The sequence below is a fragment of the Meriones unguiculatus genome, chromosome 15 (genome assembly GCF_030254825.1).
Source record: "Meriones unguiculatus strain TT.TT164.6M chromosome 15, Bangor_MerUng_6.1, whole genome shotgun sequence".
NCBI classification, from domain to species: domain Eukaryota; kingdom Metazoa; phylum Chordata; class Mammalia; order Rodentia; family Muridae; genus Meriones; species Meriones unguiculatus.
In genome coordinates, this window is record NC_083362.1 from 1,396,742 (window position 1) to 1,414,404 (window position 17,663).

Sequence of the window (17,663 nt, forward strand, 5' to 3'; positions counted from 1 at the left end):
GGTGGCTCATTCCTGTAATCCTGGCCTCAGGGAGGTGGAGGCAGGAGGATCTGAGACCCAAGGTCCTCCTCGGTGCACCGGGTGCTCAGCTCCAGCTACAAGAGACTCCGTCCTAAAGCCAAACAGCCCAAAGCTGTCACTCAGGAGTCCAGGCCCCTGCCACTGGGGCTGACAGCCATCAGGTGTTCTCTGCCCTCGCATCCCTCTGTGGCACGGATGCTCCCGCACACACACCCCCGCCCCCCGCCAAGAGTAAATACATAACAGCACAGTCCCAAGTACGGAGGGGCTAGAGAGATGGCTCGGTACAGAAAGTATTTGCTGCGAAGTGTGAGCTTCCAATGCGTGGAAATGTTGCTAAAAATTCCTGTCAGCATGTACCCTTGCCCCTGGGGTCCCAGTGACGGACCCCAGTGAAGGAAATGCGATTCCACCAAGGCTCACTCAGGGGAGCCGGTCAGCTGATCAGGCTTATTACAGAGCCACTGGGGCTGTGGACAAGAGTGCGGGTGGCCTCAAAGCGGGCACCCTGAGCTCGCTGCAGCAACTGTGGTCCCAGCACTCGGAGCAGAGGCTGGCGGATCTCCGAGATCCAGGCCGGGGAGGCTCAGGCCATCAAGGCTACACAGGGAAAGCTGGACTCACAAAATTTGCAGGGCTGGCAAAGGGCTCAACAGCGAAAGGCGCCCCACAAGCCTCGCAACTGAATTTGATCCCTGGAAACCCTGAGAGGAAGAGAGCTGAGGGCCGACTCCACAGAGCTTCCCTCTGACCTCCACACCTGGCACTCAAGGCCCTCCCCACCGCAACACCAACAAATAAATACACGAAGAATGACCTAATTTTGTTTTCGCTGTAAATACACATATGCAGAGAGTTTTCTGCAGTGTACAGTAAACCGTACCTTGTGGGTGGTGGGAATAGATTGTTTTAGTTCTGCTTTTTCAGCGCCTGGGACTTTCCTACTGAACACATACACGGCTTCTGTAAAAATGAAAGATGGTAGGGACTGGAGAGATGGCAGTTAAGAGCACTGTCTGCTCTTCTAGAGGTCCCGAGTTCAATTCCCAGCAGCCACCTGGTGACTCACAACCATCTATAATGGGATCTGATGCCCTCTTCTGTCGTTCAGGCACACATGCAAATAGAGTGCTCACATGTATAAATAAATAAACCTTAAAAGACAACACAGAACAAAAGAAAGATGGTAGCTTCTCGCCAGACACCGAGAGAGGGGTCCCACTGTGCTTAAGCAGGGCGGGAGCCCTGGGTTCAGCGCCCAGCATGGCATGGTGGCTTAGGCTTGTACTCTCAGGACTCAGAAGAGGAAGACAGGAGGATCAGGTGTTCAAAGTCATCCTTGGCTACCCAGCCATTTCGAGTCCAGCCTGGGCTACATCAGACAGTGTAAAAAAAAAAAAAAAAATTCTCTAGGGTTGTCTGGTACAGGAGGGAGGGACTTCTTCGACTCTATCTCCAACCCACATTTTTTTTTCCCCAAAGGAGGGAAAATTTTTTGGCTCGTCATACTGACTTAAAATAAACACTTGTGAAAACTGTGGAAAATTTCCGACAGACTCATTTGCTGACAAACGCTTTCAGCGAACACTCCTGTGCCCATTGTCCACCCTCCCTGGATCACTCCCGGGTGCCCTGGGCATCTTCCTCTTCCCATTTTATTTTGAAGCAAATGCCTCGTGCAAGTCATTTTGTTCACGCTTCGGCACCCCCGTAGGATGGTGGATTCTTACGGACACACAGCCACGACACGCCGTCACGCACCAAAAGCAACAAAGTCACTAAATGCCATCAAACACCCCGACCACTGGGCGGTCCAAGCTATCTCACGGACGCAATATGCGAACTTTTTTCTCCTTTGGTCTTTGGGAAAAGTTTATTAAAGGTCTCTACAGAGCAATAGCTAGCCCCAGACGCATCTGGCAGGGCCCTATTTAAAAGTAGGGGACACAGCTGGGCAGCGGTGGCACACACCTGTGATCCCAGCACCCTGTGGGGCAGAGGCAGGAGGAGTTCTGTGGGTTCCAGGCCAGCCTGGTCTACGAAGTGAGTTCCAGGACAGCCAAGGCTACACAGAGAAACCCTGTCTTGAAAAACTAAAGGAAGAAAACAAAAGTATGCACATTAAACACGCACACATAGCTTAGAAACACTTTAGATTTGGTCTTTTCATTGTCTCCGTATTTGTTATCTTGTTCTCTTTTATGTATTTTTAACTTACTGAGACACTGTCACCGTGGGTAGCTCAAGCTATCCTAGAACTCACTACACAAAGCAAGCACCAACTCCCAGCATCCTCCCTTCTCAGCCTCCGGAGCGCTGGGATCACAGACATGAGCCTTAACACACAACTCTGAGTTAAGCGTGTGTGTCTGTGTGTGCTTGCACCCAGTGTGTATGGGTGAGTGCAAAAGCTCCTGGAGGCCAGAGGTCACCCGAGGTGCCACCCTCAGGGGCCACTCACCTTGCCTCAGAGCTAGTCTCTTCATGTCCCGGAGCCCACCGGTTCACACAGGCTGGCTGGCCAGCAGGGAGCCCTGGAGTTCTGTCTTCATCTCCTCTGGGTTGAGACCAGAAGTGTGAACCACCACACTAGAGCTTTTTACTGTGGCCTCTAGGGGTCAAACTCCGTGTTTTGTCTGTTTGGTTTTTGACACAGGGTTTCTCTGTGTAGCTCTGGCTGTCCTGGACTCACTATGTAGACCAGGCTGGCCTCAACTTCACAGAGATCCACCTGCCTCTGCCTCCCGGGTGCTGGGATTAAAGGCGTGAGCCACCATTGCCCAGTATTTTAAAATTTTATTTTATGTGTGAGTTCATTTGTCACATGGTGCGTGGGCCATAGTGCTCCTTTGCATGCATGGATGTGTGCCATGACCCAGAGGAAGCCAGAAAATGAATACCAGATCTGCTCGAACTGGAATTACAGTATGGTTGGGAGTCCCCACGGGGTGCTGGGAATTGGACCCTGGCCCTCTGGAAGAGCAGCCAGTGCTCTCACCCACCTGAGCCATCTCGCCGTGCCCCTCCCCCATTAATTTTTATATTAGTTACGTCCCTTTTCTTCGAAGACTTCAAGAGTCACCGTTAAGTACCTGGTGTATTTCCTCCAGACGCTGGCCTTTGTCAAGGCTCACCAAGCTTTCTAGCCTGCTCCTTTCCACCCGCCTTGCCTACAGGTTGGTCCAGAATAGTCACGTCTTCTGCAGTCTACCCAGCAGCTTCCACCGCTTAGTCAGCGCTCCCCGATGAGCTCCGGGGGCCTTTCCTCGTCACTTCAAACGAGGCTGCAGTCGGCGCCCTCATGCATAGCACATCATAGAATCGTTTCCGTAGGACGAACTCGCTGAGATGGTGAGGGCTACAGCCTGCCTTGCCCCTCCCAGCTGGTTATTTGTTTTGAAGCAGTGTCTTGTGTAGCCCAGGCTAGCCTGAAGCTAGCTCTGCAGCAGCTGATGACAGCAGATTCTGATCCTCCTGCCTCTACCTCCTGAGGGTTGGGATCATAAAGACCCTGCAAGAACCAGCCGCTCCCTTCCAAACTGCTTTCTAACAGCCCTGCTCGGGAAGTGCCAGACGCCAGGGTCTCTCTGGGCTCCTTATAATGATGAGTTATTTGATAGCTGAGTTCTGTCCTAGGGCCAGAATGTTCTGATTTTATGTTGGAGCATTCAGGAAGGCAGGTCACCCTTATTCTGCCTCAGAATGTTCTGGTTTCCCCATTATTCTGGAAGAACTTTCAAATTTTATCAAGTTTCCCAAGTAATTCCCTTGGGCTATGGTAAATTCATTTGAAAACTGCCGGGGTTTTTTTATTTTGTTTTTTTCCATACAGAGTTTCTCTATGTAGCCGTGGCTATCCTGGACTTGCTTTGTAGACCAGGCTGGCCTTGGACTCACAGTGATCTGCCTGCCTCCCTGAGTGCTGGGATTACAGGCCTGTGCCACCACGCCTGGCTCAAAACTGCCATGTCTTTTATTAAGCTGTTTACAGACAAGTCAAATCTTACCTTTTAACTTAAAAAAAAAAAAATCTTCTCTCTGTGCATGTGTGTGCATTCATAACACAGTATTCTTGTCAAGCTCAGAGAGCGACTCTGTAGAGTCCATTTTCTCCGTCTGCCTGTTTGTGGGTTCTGGGAACCGAACTTAGCGCCTTAGACTTGGCAGCAAGCACCTTTACCCCTGAGCCATCACAGCGGTTTGTCTGCTTCATTTATTGAAGTTTTACATTTACTCACTTTATTTGTAAATGTATGTTTGCCTGTTTTGTCCTGTGCACACAAGGTCAAAAGAGGATGTCCCGTGCCTGGAGGAGGAGTGACAGGTGCTTGTAAACCTCTGTGAACCATGACGCTGCTAGGAGCCGAACCTGGACTACTCAAGCAAGCGCTGTCTGCCGAGTCAGCTCTCCAGCCTGGTGCTGCTTGAGCAGGGCTTTACTCTCCAGATTCCCTTTTTAAAATGACTTTGCTGGCTGTTGGTTTTATTACTGATCTGATATGGTTCTGTATGTTTGTTATTAAAGTTATTCCCAGACATGTAATTATTTATGTATTTTTTGACACAGGTCTCAAACTCACCACGCGCTCACCCAGGGCTCTGACTTTATCAGGTACCTTCTACCACCTGAACCACAGTCCCATATCATGAGTTGTTTGTTTTTGAGGCAGGGTTTCTCTGTGTAGCCCGGGCTGTCCTGGACTCACTCTGTAAAGCAGGCTGGCCTTGAACTCTGGCTCCCAAGTGCTGGGGTTACAGATGTGTGCCGCCACCACCTGGCCCATATTATTACATTTCTGATGCTGTTATTAATGCACTATTTACATTCACTTGGGCTTTTTCTTTATTCCTGTGTCTGTATGAGTGTGCATACCATAATGTATGTGTGGAGCTCACGTAAAGACCTGGGGAGGTAATTCTGTCCTGGGGATGAAAACCAGGCGCTCAGTCTTGGCAGCAAGGACCTCTACCTGCCAATTATCCACTGAGCCATCTCTCCAGGCTTCCCCGTTTCTTCTCAATGGGGTCTCACATAGCCTGGGCTGGCTCTGAACCAATAACCCTGCCTTGACCTCCTCGGGGCTGATTACAGGAGCGCAGCGCCATAGCCAGCTTCTGTTCGTTTTTCTCAGGGCATAAAAATGTCTACTGCTTGGGACAGGGCGGGTTGCTGCCTTTGTTTTTGGAGACGGGATCTTAGTGGATGGCTCGGGCTGGCCCTGACCTTTGGATCTTCTTCCCTCTGCCTCCCAAAGGTTGGCATTGCAGGGCTGGGCCCACACCATTCCCTATCTCAGCCCTCTCTCAGGCTAGGATTTCTTTCTTTACTCTTTTTTTCCCTCTGTGTAGCCCTGGCTGTCCTGAAACTCACTCTAAACCACAGGGGCCTTGAACTCACAAGGCCAGGGTTAAAGGCCTGTGCCCCTCCACCGCTGTTGATTTATTTCTAACTGGTGTTTTCTTTTTGTTTTTCAAGACAGCGTTTCTCTGTGTAGCCCTGGCTGGCCTTGAGCTCACAGAGAGCCGCCTGCCTCTGCCTCCTTGAGTGCCGGGATCACAGGTGTGCGCCACTGCGCCTGACTTGGTGTTTTCAATCTAAAATTGGTGTTTTCAATCTAAAAACCTGTATAGCACTGTCATTTTTTAAAATAATGTATATAATGCTTCACCATTATTTGTTTATTATTGGTGGCACAAGTGATTGAACCTTCAGGCTTACGCAAACTTAGCCAGGCGCTATGGCTGTCTGCAGACCCTCCCTGGGAGCCCGGGGCCTCTGGGCCTGTCCTGGGAGTCTCCTGGCCTTCCTGCCCGCTTGGGCGACCAGCAGCCCTGTTTCCTCTGTCTACCGCGGCCTGGGGGTAGACGACCAGCAGCCCTGTTTCCTCTGTCTACCGCGGCCTGGGGTTCCGGCTCCCACACGTGTCTAACGCAAACCTCCGAGTCTGAACACACCGCAGGGTCAGCGCACTGCTCGGGAGAGGTCGGAGCTGGGCCCGGCTTGGACCGAGCACTGCAGAGCCGCCTTCACGCCTGCACCCCAGGCGGAGGCAGGCGGTCAGGCCCGAGCTCCGCACTCGTGTGCACACACACGGCTACACACACACACGGCTGCACACACACACACAAAGACACGTAGGCAGTGGACAGCATGACGCGATTCCCACTTACCTGAAACTGCTTTCTCGGTGACAGGCCGCGGGGGCTCCCACCCACCCAGGGCATTGTGGGAAAAGGAGCAAGTGTAAAGACAGAGCACACCCGGGGGAAGAGAAGAAGCCAGCTCTAGGATCATGAGTCTTTTAATATATTATTCTGAAAAGAAAGGAATTTAAAAAAAGTTCCTGACAGCTCTTTTTTAATTATTTAAATAAATACCCCGCTCCCCGCCGCCCGCTCGCTCCCCTCTCCCGGCACCCTCCCGTCCCTGGCTAGACCCTTACCCCAGAACTAAATGACGCGCTGTTTTACAGCAGACCACACCGCTACCGGGCTCTGGGGACCGTGAGCACGGTCACCGCCTGGGCCGCTCGCCGACCGCCCAGAAGGGCCCAGGGTGCCCTCGGGACCGAAATAAATACCAAAATAAATACCCTTCCCCGCTCCCCTGGCTCGTGAGCGCTGCCTGCCTTCCCCGCGTCCCCGCCGACCTGCGGGCCCCACCCCGGCTCCTGCGAACCCGTCCCTCCTTCCCGCGCCCGCCACCCCGGCCCTGGCTGCGGGGCCCGCGCTCGAGCAGACCCGCGCCCCGCGGGCCCCTCTCCCGCCCCTCGGGCTCGGCGGCCCGGGCCGCCCCGCCCCCGCCCGGTGTCCCGCCGCGTCCTCAGATGGCCGTGTCCCACAGGACCGTGTGCTGCCGGCGGCAGGGCGGCGTGCCGGACTTGCGGGGCTCGGGGCCCCGCCGCCAGCTGGGCAGGATGGGCATGCTCTCTTGCTTGCAGAGCCCGCGGTCGGGCCGGTGGCGCGCCTTGATCTCCTTGCACACGCAGCGTTTCCGCTCGATCACCTCCAAGAGCTTGCCGTCGCGCTCCCGGGCCGGCTGGGGCGGTAAGGGCAGAGGCAGCACGGGGTGGGTCTGCGCCGGGAACCCCGGAGAGAGAGAAACACCGAGGGTCAAGGGCCTGTGGCCAAACCCTCCAGCCCCCGCCAGGCCCTGCATCCGTCTTCTCCCAGGCTGCGCAGGCGAGGGGACAGGTTTCCAGCCTGGGCACCCTGAGGAAGGAGCCCTTAGTCCTCCAACAAAACAAAAGGGCAAGAATGCGGGCCGCAGGCCCACGAGGAGGAGCTGGGGTACCGCCGGAAGCGGGAGGGAGATTATTGGGCAGGAGTGAAGAAAGTAAACAAAACGCATAGTATAGGTGTGAAATTATCAGAGAATACATTTAACTTAAAAAAGATCTTCTGGTGCTAGGAATGCTAATAGGGTGCTTGCCCAAATGCCCAGCACCTCCTAGCCCAGGCCTTGAAGCCCCTTCTTAAATCCCAGCATTCCGGAGTCAGAAGTCTAAGGCAGGAAGTTAATAGGTTGGAGCCTAGCTTGATCTACAGCTTGGGAGGCAGAGGCAAGGGGGTCTCTGAGCTCTAGGCCAGCCTGGTCTACAGAGCTCGTCCTACAGCAGGGTTTGTTCCGAAACCCCCTTCCAAAACTTGAAAAGAAACACCAGAACAGAGCAACTAAGCGAAGAAACAAAAGAGAGACTAAACTAGAACCAGGCACGTGGGTTTTCAAATCTGTCCAGGCAGGGGCTCTTTTTCCAAACTGCTAAAGCTGCCCTGGAGACAAGCCACTCCCCAGACTTGCCAGGACCCTGCTTCTGTAAGCTCGGAGCCAAGCCAGAGACCCTCACTGTCCTGCTGGCCTTCCGTCCCCGTTGCCCAAAGGCCGTGCAGGCAGCAATGGTTAGTCCCCAGCCTGACTTTCTCTCTTTCCTTTATTTTTCTGTTCATCTTCCTTCCCTATTTATTTACTAAGACTTTTAGAAAAGCATTTGTTTTGTGTGTGGGCGATGGCCGGAAGACAGCTTATGAGGGTCCCTCTTCCCCTTCCACCACGTGGGTTCTGAGGATCAAACTCAGGTTGCCAGGCTTGGGGCAAGTGCCTTTACCACTAAGCCACTTCACGGTCCGCTTTCTTCTTATGACTTTTCATTTATTTGTGCACGTGTCTAAGAGAGTATGTGCTGTGCGTGCGGACTTGGAGACCAAAAGAGGACGTCTGAACCCCTGGGGCTGGAATTACAGGCAGCTGTGAACTGCCCAGCGTGGGTGCTGGGAATTGAACCTGGTCCTCTGCACGCAACAAGCTCTAAACTGCTCAGCGAGCTCTCCAGCACCCTTTCTTTTCTTGAGACAGGCTGGCCTGGAACTCAGTATTTACTGCAGGGAGGAGGACCTTGAACTTCCACTTCCAATCCTCCTGCCTCCACCTCCCAAGTAGGCATTACAAGTGTGTGCCCTGACCCCTATTAATTATATATATTATAATTATATATGTATATATTTTTTTTTTCAGACAGGGTTTTTCTGGGTAGCCTTGGCTCTGTAGACCAGGCTGGCCTTGGACTCTCAGAGATCTGCCTGCCTCTGCTGGGATCACAGTGGTGCGCCACCGCACCCAGCCTTATTTATTTTAACACCCCTACCTCCCCGGATCACTGAGTTCCAGGGGCCGAGACAGCCTGTCTGTCTCTTCTTTCCATGCCCAAGCCTTCTTTTCTACCCGCTCCTTCAAAGAGAAAACAAATACCGGATCTTACCTGGCTCAGGGCATCCCTGGGCTGGCTGCAGGGCCGAGGGGTATGGAGCGCAGCCTGACGGACTCCAGAGGTGGAGGCAGAGCGGCCCAGGCGGTACCCTCCTGTGAAATCTAGGCCCAAAAACCAGAGATGAGAAGAGAGACCACAGCTGTCCTCCCTCACCTCCCTAAGGAGGCTGAAGGCTAACCTGTCCCCTGCTTCACCAAAAGAAGGGAGGAGGTGGAGGTGCAGTGTTCTAAGCTGGGGAGCCGCTCAGTGGTAGAGCCCCTGCCTAGAGTCCCCCAGTGAGGGGCTGGGTGTGGCTCAGTGGTGTGGCTCCTGCCTAGAATCCCCCAGTGAGGGGCTGGGTGTGGCTCAGTGGTAGAGCTCCTGCCTAGAGTGGCCCAATGAGGGGCTGGGGTGTGGCTCAGTGGTAGAGCCCCTGCCTGGAATTCCCCAGTGAGGGGCTGGGTTGTGGCCCAGTGGCAGAGCCCCTGCCTAGAATCCTCCAGTGAGGGGCTGGGGTGTGGCTCAGTGGCAGAGCCCCTGCCTAGAATCCCCCAGTGAGGGGCTGGGGTGTGGCTCAGTGATAGAGCCCCTGCCTGGAATTCCCCAGTGAGGGGCTGGGTGTGGCTCAGTGGTAGAGCCCCTGCCTAGAATCCCCCAGTGAGGGGCTGGGGTGTGGCTCAGTGGTAGAGCCCCTGCCTAGAATCCCCCAGTGAGGGGCTGGGGTGTGGCTCACTGGTAGAGCCCCTGCCTAGAATCCCCCAGTGAGGGGCTGGGGTGTGGTTCAGTGGTCACCTGCCTAGAATCCCCCAGTGAGGGGCTGGGTGTGGCTCACTGGTAGAGCACCTGCCTAGAATCCCCCAGTGAGGGGCTGGGGTGTGGCTCACTGGTAGAGCCCCTGCCTAGAATCCCCCAGTGAGGGGCTGGGTGTGGCTCACTGGTAGAGCACCTTGCCTCACATGTGGGAACTTCTGGGTTCCACTCAAAGTGCAAGAAATATTTTTCAAAGGTAGACATGGAGTTGGCAGTAGTTGGGCAGGGTAGTCCAGGGTGGACCCTGTCCGATTCCTGACCCACCCATCTCTGTGTATGGAATATGAGGGCAAGGTGTCACCTCCATTCCGGTGGCAGGCCGGGAACGTCTGGCAAGGGACCGGCAGCGCTGTGCGGCTCCCTCCTCGATCATGGTGGATCCTGGCCAGCAGACCCTCTGCCCCCTGGCTTCTCACAGGAATCCCCGATGCCACAGGGACCCTGTCCTCGTGCTCTGCTTTGCCAGGACCTTCCGTACTGCCATTCCAGGCCCGGGCACCATCCTCTTCTGCTGGGATAACAAAAAGAGCTGAGTGCCTGCAGGCGGGAGGGGCTTTTCTACCCAGCAAACGTGTACAATGCAGCACGGAGGCCCTTCCGAAAACCACAACAGGGATGGGCACGGCTCCGCCTCTCGTGCCCCCAGACACACACACACACCAGGAGCAGCCCTGCCGCCTCCTCTCGGCCCATGGCTCCCATCCGTGGGGCTCAGAGCCTGCTCAGGCCAAAGACTCTTCAGAGGCTTTCTCCACCCTGGCTCTCCAGGTGCAGACAGGGGTAGAGTGAGCACCTGAGCACCCTGGAAACGGGGGTGGGGGGGAGTGCTTCCTCTCAGTAGGGAGAGAATCCCAAATCCTGAACCCTGAAAGAGGTGGGGGCCTGTGGAGTGTATGGAGTGGGGGAAGGGCAGTATGTGAACTAAGCCCATCTCTGAGAGCAGGCCTGGCAGAGCATTGCGTTGCCTGGCAACGGCAGGGGCCTCCCTCTCCTCTCCTGTCTGGATGGGTTGCCATGGTAATGGCTGGGAGGCAGCTGTGTTTAGCTCCTAGTGTGCACACACTCACAAACACACACCCTTGCAGCCCAAGGAAGTCAGGGGCAGAGGGTGGAGCAGGAGGAGGCCGGATTCTACCCCAGGCCCTATCCCAGACCGTCCTACCTTTTCCTGGCTCCATTCAGAGACATCTCCCTCCCTGCCTCCATCCATTCTGCTCCCCATCCCCACCTTTCTGGTCTCTCACAAACTTCTCAGGTCAGGACAATAGGTCTGCAGGCTCTACATGGCCCTTCAACACTTAGCCCCGGCCGTCAGCGACACCCCCGGTCCCAGCTCCTCACTCACTGTCCGGTTCCTTTGCTTTCCTCCCTCCATACAGGACTTTTCTCTGCAGGGCCCAGCCTGCCCCAAAGGCGGCGCCCATCTCCTCTTCCTCTTCCGGCGTCCCCGCGCTGGCGATGACATGGGCGCAGGAGATGCTGGCAAAGGCGCCCCCGTCAGTCCCTTGCTCCTGCAGCTGGATCTTGACCATGGGGGACGGCGCCCCCATTCCGCAGCCCTTGTTGAGCACCCCCCCAGCCTTGAGACTGTCATAGGCGGGGGGTCTCTTGAGCCCAGCTGCCGTGGCTGGGTAGGTCCAGAGGGGGGCCAGGGGCCCTGCGGCGGGATCCGGAAGGCCGTGCGGGGAGGCCAGGCAGCTGCGGTGGTGGAGGACGCCGGCGGCCGAACCCATGGCCGCTGCGTGCGGGCTGGCCTTCCCCGGGACAGGGGGCCTCGAACTGGCGCACAGCATCCCGTGAAGAACCGAGATCTCCTCCGTCTTCGGCTCCCCGACCCCCAGGGGCGGCCCGGCCGGCAGGACCGAGTGCGTGGTCACCTTGACGGCAGAGTACACCATGGTGTAGGACACGGCCTTGTCCTTGGGCGGCCCGGGGAGCAAGGCGGCCGGGGCGGGGTGGGCCGCCGGCGCCCCTGCGGCCCTGGGGCAGATCATGCTGTGGGAGTTGGGGAGCTCGCGCTCCCCGCGGGGCTGGCCGGAGCCCTGGGGGGGCAGCGGCGTGGAGTGGCTCCGGGCCCGGCCGGACGGGCCCAGCAGCAGCAGGTTGGCGGCCGGAGGCGGAGGCGGCAGGGGAGGCGTCTCCCGCTCCCGAGCAGGCACTTGGGGAGCTGCGGTGGGCGCGGCCGGCTCCTTGGGGTGGCAGAGGACCGGTAGCCTGGAGCCCCCCTCGCCGGGGGCGCGCGAAGCGGGCTTGGCCGGAGGGAAGGCCAGCAGAGGCGGCCGGTGCTGGAGGAGGTTGGGGAAGGGCGGGGGGGATGTCGCACGGGGTGGTCTTGGTGGGCGTCCCGTCCCTCCGGCCGGGGAGGGCCGAGGCGGGGCGGCGGTGGGCGTGGGGCGGGAGGGCGTGAGGCTGCTGTGGAGGGGCCACCAGCGGGGGAGGCCCACCGGCCCGGCCCTCCCCGGCCTCTTCGGGCAAGGGGTACTTCATCTCCTCGTAGATGGCCTCGCTGTCCTCAGAGTCCGAATCGGCACCGGCCGGAGGCGTTGGGCCTCCACCGCCAAGAGGGGGGCCCGCCAGGCCGCCCCCGCTCCGGCCTCCGCCGCGAAAGACGTCCCCCACCATCTCGATGTACACCGGCTCCTCTTCCTGGGCGCCCGCATCCGGGTCCCCCGCGATTCGAGAAGCCCGGCTGAGGCGCTGCGGCGGCAGGTTCCCCCGAGGAGACGGCGCTGGGCCGCAGGACTCATCGAAAGACACCGACAGCTGGGTGTTGGGGCTGCGCCGGGGCTTTTGTGGTGGGACCTTCCGGCTAGACTCTCGGCACTCAGGGGTTGGCTTCTGGGCGCCTAAGTAGTGTGGGAAGGGAAAAATGGAGCTTATTCAATGCAGTGCATCTACCTTGCCAAGCAGGTGCCCCACCACTGAGCCACACCCAGCCCCTCACTGGGGAATTCTAGGCAGGTGATCTACCACTGAGCCACACCCCAGCCCCTCACTGGGGAATTCTAGGCAGAGGCTACACCACTGAGCCACACCCCAGCCCCTCACTGGGGAATTCTAGGCAGGGGCTCTACCACTGAGCCACACCCAGCCCCTCACTGGGGAATTCTAGTCAGGGGCTCTACCACTGAGCTATACCCCAGCTCCTCACTGGGGGATTCTAGGCAGGTGACCACTGAGCCACACCCCAGCCCCTCACTGGGGGATTCTAGGCAGGGGCTCCACCACTGAGCCACACCCCAGCCCCTCACTGGGGGATTCTAGGCAGGGGCTCTACATTGAGCCACACCCCAGCTCCTCACTGGGGAATTCTAGGCAGGGGCTCTACCACTGAGCCACACTCCAGCCCCTCACTGGGGGGTTCTAGGCAGGTGTTCTACTTTGGGACACATGCCTGGTTTTGTTTTGTTTCTGATTAATTTTTTTCTTTCTTAAGATAGGGCCTCTACGTTGCCCAGGCTGGCCTTAAACTCACTCTGTAGTAAAGGGGGAGAATGACCTCTTGACCATCTTCAAGGACTATTGTCCATTTACCCTTTCCATAACCTTGCATTTAGAGCCCAGTACATTTATTTGTTACAAGGCAGTCCCCAGTCTTTTTTCTTTTTCTTTCTTCCCTTTCTCTCTCTTTCTTTCTTTCCTTCCACCCAATTTGTTTGAGACAGGGTCTCAACTATGTAGCCTTGCTAGCCTGGAACTCCATATGTAGTTCAGGCTGGCTTTGAACTCACAGAGATTCTCCTGCCTCTACTCCCTGAGTATTGAGATTAAAGGCACATGGCACCACTGTCCGGATTTTGTTTTTAATTAATTTTTTTGGGGGGTGTTTTGTCTTTTTTTTTTTGAGACTGGGTCTCACAGACTACCACAGGCTCTCCTCTTCAGATTCCCACCCCAGCCCCGCACGGACTCCGGAATCTTCAGTTCCTTTCCACCTTTGTGCCCTTTCCTAAGGGCTGTTTCTTAGGGAGTGTCTCCTGCCCTTGGATGGTTCATCTGAGGTCCATCTAAAAGAACCCCCCTATTCCTTCTCACAATGGAATCTTCCACTTCCTTGGCTCCTGGCTGAATGAACCCTCCCAGGCCCCCCCCCTGGCATGGAATGGATCCTGCCGGCTGCCAGCTCCCTCTGAGGAGGGATGGGTAACAGGGTGGTTGTCTCACCTGCTTTCTTGCTTGGCGGTGTCTCTGCCCCGGATCCGGCCATGCTGAGCTTGGTGCTGGGGTGCCGCCGGGGCTTGGCCGGGGGTCTTCGGGCGCCGCTGTCCTCCGTGAGCACGCCCCCGCCTCCTGCGGGCCCACCCCCTACACTGTCCATGCTGCCTACCGAGTGGCAAGAGAGCGAGCGTGGGGCCATGGCGCTGCGGCAGGGGTGGGGCGTGTGCTCCTGCGACGCGGGCATGGTCATGAAGCCCATCCTGAGGGACCGGCGAAGCGAGGCAATGTCCCTCACTCGAACCCCGGGCGCTGGGACAGCCCCAGGCCCCACCGGGCCTGTCGGGCCTGCTTCCTTACTGGAGCTATGGGGAGAAGACAGGGTGGAACTGAAGTTAGACACCAAGCCTTGAACTTGCCTTTCTCCATCTCAGGAGATGGCCTTTTCAGGAGCTTCCCCAGGGAGGGGGACAGGAGCCTGGGAGGGAGAGCTGAAGGTCTAGGGTCGGGATGTCTTCAGGCAGATTCTCTGGACTTAGGAGAAGCCAGGCAATGGGTGGAGGGCAGCCTACGGTGCCAGAAGTGAAATCAGACAGTGTGCCCCACTGACCCCCTGACTAGTACACAACCTGCTCTGTGGAGAAAGATGCGATGCAGGCAAAAGCCACCGACAGACAAGCAGACATACCTGCCTCTATGGTACCTCTCACATGGGGGCCCACGGCTGGCCTTTGGCCTCCTGTCATGCCCAGCAAATACGGCCTCCTCCGTCACACCATAGGCCTTCCAGTGGCCCGGTGTGATGCCTGAATCACCACAGCAGCCTCCCTGGAAGCACGCTCTCTCTCTTGCTCTCTCTCTCTCTCTTCCTCCCTCCCTCTGCTGCCCTCTCTCTGTCATCCTCCCCAGCTCTCTATTCCCTTTCTCTGTCCCCAAGTTCTCTGGGTGAGTGAGGGGGGCGGCTGGCAGGGGAGGCCGCTATGGGGTGGGCTCTCATTAAGGCCCTGTCTACTACCCCTTCATTAGGGAGAGAGCGCTGTAGTGATCACTCTGATTAATCTAATTAACAACAAGAATTAAACTCCACAGTTGCGAGGAGGGAGAAGGGAGCTGGGAGGTGGTTCTGACTCAGGCTCCAAGAGACTGTGCAGTCAGAGGGAAAGGAAGAGGATGAAGCCGAGGCTAGGCCCGAGTTCCTGGGAGGGCAGGAGAAAGGGTTGGTGGGGCTTCAAGAGCGAGAGGCATGGGGTCTCCCCTTGGCCCTTCCTCAGTACTTAGCCTACAAATCTTCACCACACACACACACACACACCCCTGTCATTTAGTCACTCACTTCCTCCAATAGAGGAGGCTAGGAGGGGACTCTAAATGCTCTTTGAGGCCTCTAAAATGACCCTCTCCCTGGACCCTGTGAGGACCGTGGGGCCTGCCCTTTCCAAGGTCAGGTGACAGGAGAAAACCAGCCGCCAGTCTCAAAACAACAGAAGAGAGAATTGGGAAGGGGTGGCTTGGGCCCCCAGGCTCGGGGACAAGCCAACAAGGCTCTCCAAAGGCTGGAAGTCACCCCCTTGGCCATCCCCTCCCCCAGGAAGCCAGGAGCGGGGCTGGGACCAAGCATGTGCACTTGCAGCCATTCTACTGAGCAGAGAATCTGGGGAAAGAACTGTCATTGCTGACAAGGCTCGTGGGCCCCAGGAGGGGCTGTGGCTGAGCGAAAGGGGCAGGCCCAGTGCAACAGGCCCCAGAACAGCCTAGGGCCCCAGTCCTACCTCCGTTTGGCCTCCTCTTCTTTGTGCTGTCTCCACTCCAGCTTGGTTTTTCGGTAGAGAAGGTTCATGTCGTGGGGCGAGAGGTGGGGGCTGAGGGGCCCTTCTCAACGCCACCAGGCCCGGGGGGCGGCCGTCCCTGGGTCCCGGATCCACTTGAGAAGGGAACGGGTGAGGAGAACGGGGGAGAAGGATGGGCAGGGGTGAGTGAAAGGGAGAAGGGAACAGACATGATGTGGGTCTTCAGAAGAGGAAAGCAGGCACAGAATACGCACAGCGCCTATGGGCCCCCTCCCAGACAGGCACACAAGTGGGTGTGTGACTCCGTACACACCCTGACAAAGGTGCACAGCCACACGGCCGCTCAGAGGGCAGGGTGACACAGATTCCCACTCTGTGTAAATACGTCCCGAACCTCCACAGACACACAGACCTCACAAACAAACAGCAACTCCGCAGGCACACAGCACACCGAGACAGCACCAGCCAGACTTATCTCCAACAGGGGCAGACGCGAGGGACCCAGGTAAACACAGACCCAGGGACGGCAGACCCAGACGCTAACACCCACCGACACACCCACCGACACACGCAGCCCTCCGGCACACAAATCTGCCGTGGAATTGGCCACACCTACAGACAAGTTGTGCTGGGGCCTACTTGCGCACATTGCCCCCGGCCAGGGAAGAAGGGGGGCGGCGAGGCTTCCACCCGCTCTCGGGCCCTGGGGCCGGGCGGGGGTTCGTCAGGACCGGGTGGGGACGCTGAAGGGAGGATGGCGTTCGGAGCTGGGTACCCACCCTTCATCTACCTGCACTCCCCGGAGTCCTCGCTTTTCCCGTCCTGGGCCTGGACCTCGTCCACCTCTATCCAGCTCCCTGGTCCCTCAGCAACGGTTTCTGCCTCCCTCCTCTCGCTGATGGCCCACACCAAATCTACCTTCTTTCTGCTCGCGGATTTGGGAGAACCCCGGCGTCCCCCTAGTAGTCCCGCCCCCGAATCCCACCCCGGCAGGGGCGGGGGTCTCCAGTCTGGCCCCATAGCAACCTTCCGGGCTGCGGCCTCCTACCTGCGCTTCGGCGTCCCTTCCCCCAAACACACTCTCACCCTTTCGCCTTCAGCCTCACGTCTCCTCCCGGAGCCCCTCCTCACAGCCGTCCTCCTCCTTCCCCAGTTTGCTCCAAACCTGGCCCGCTCCATCCCTCCACCTCCCCCCCCTTTCCCATCCAAGGGCCCCAGGTTCCCGGGCACCCCTCCTCGTCCCCTTGTCCTGCTACCCTGGGTGTCTCCGCCTCTCGCCCCGCCGATCTTCCCTGCCCCTGGTCCCCCCATCCCCACCTCCCCGCAGGAAGCCTCCCCGCTTTCTACATCACCGTACCTGGCCTGCCGGGCGCCGGCCCCCCCATGCCGGGCTCCGCCCGGAGCAGGAGGAGGGAGGAGGAGAGACAGAGAGAGACCGGGGGAGCCGAACCGGGCCCTGCCGCAGAGCCAGCCCCGCCTCTGGGTCCGCCCCCAGACCCGCCCCCGGCCCCAAACCCACCCTTCCACACCCTCCAAGGGCAGAGCGGGAACGGCGGGCGGCGCTGCGCCCGCGGCCTGGGGTGGCGGGTGCGGGGCCCGCGGAGCGCGCCGGGGAGCGCGCCGGGGCCGTCCCGGGGTGCGGGAGCCCCGCTCCCCGGCTCTCGGGCGCCGGGTCCTCGCCGGCCCGCGCCCTCTATTCAGCCGGGCGGTGCTGGGCTGGGTCTCCCAAACCTTCGGCGGAGGCGCGCGGTGCTCGGCGCGCCCCCCAGCGGGCGCCCGCAGGTCGCACCCACCCGCGAACCCCGTGCGCCCTCGTGCCCCCCGGTGGGAGGCTGCGGCTGCGGCCCCCGGGTGCTGCCCAGCGCGAGGCCGGCGGAAGGACCCCCGAGTCGCCGGCGCAGGGGCGCGCCCCCACCCCCGCCACCCCGCCCCGGGCGCGGGGAGGGCAGGGGAGCCCGCCGGCTCGCGCTGGGCCTCGCAGCCTCCCCGGCGCCCGGACCTTGTTCCACCGTGTGGGGCTCAAAGTCTTCCGCCCGCCCCCGCGAGCCAAGTCGTGCCCTGCGAACCTTCGCCTGCGTGAGCGCCGCCCGCCGGCCTCTGGGCGCCCAGGCTGGCCTCTGGGAGACCACCCCGCGCATCGCCTGGG

The 17,663-nt window shown here is 58.5% G+C and overlaps 1 protein-coding gene across 1 annotated transcript; it reads right to left on the minus strand.

Moving 5' to 3' along the window:
- Positions 1-6,309: 6,309 nt before the first annotated feature.
- On the minus strand, positions 6,310-17,030 carry Nyap1 (neuronal tyrosine phosphorylated phosphoinositide-3-kinase adaptor 1). Its single transcript, XM_021650724.2, is given in 8 exon segments — positions 6,310-7,096; positions 8,778-8,887; positions 9,877-10,083; positions 10,921-11,887; positions 11,889-12,421; positions 13,740-14,095; positions 15,500-15,651; positions 16,875-17,030. Coding segments are annotated over 7 exon segments (2,493 nt in total). The 5' UTR covers positions 15,568-15,651; positions 16,875-17,030; the 3' UTR covers positions 6,310-6,844.
- Positions 17,031-17,663: the final 633 nt, after the last annotated feature.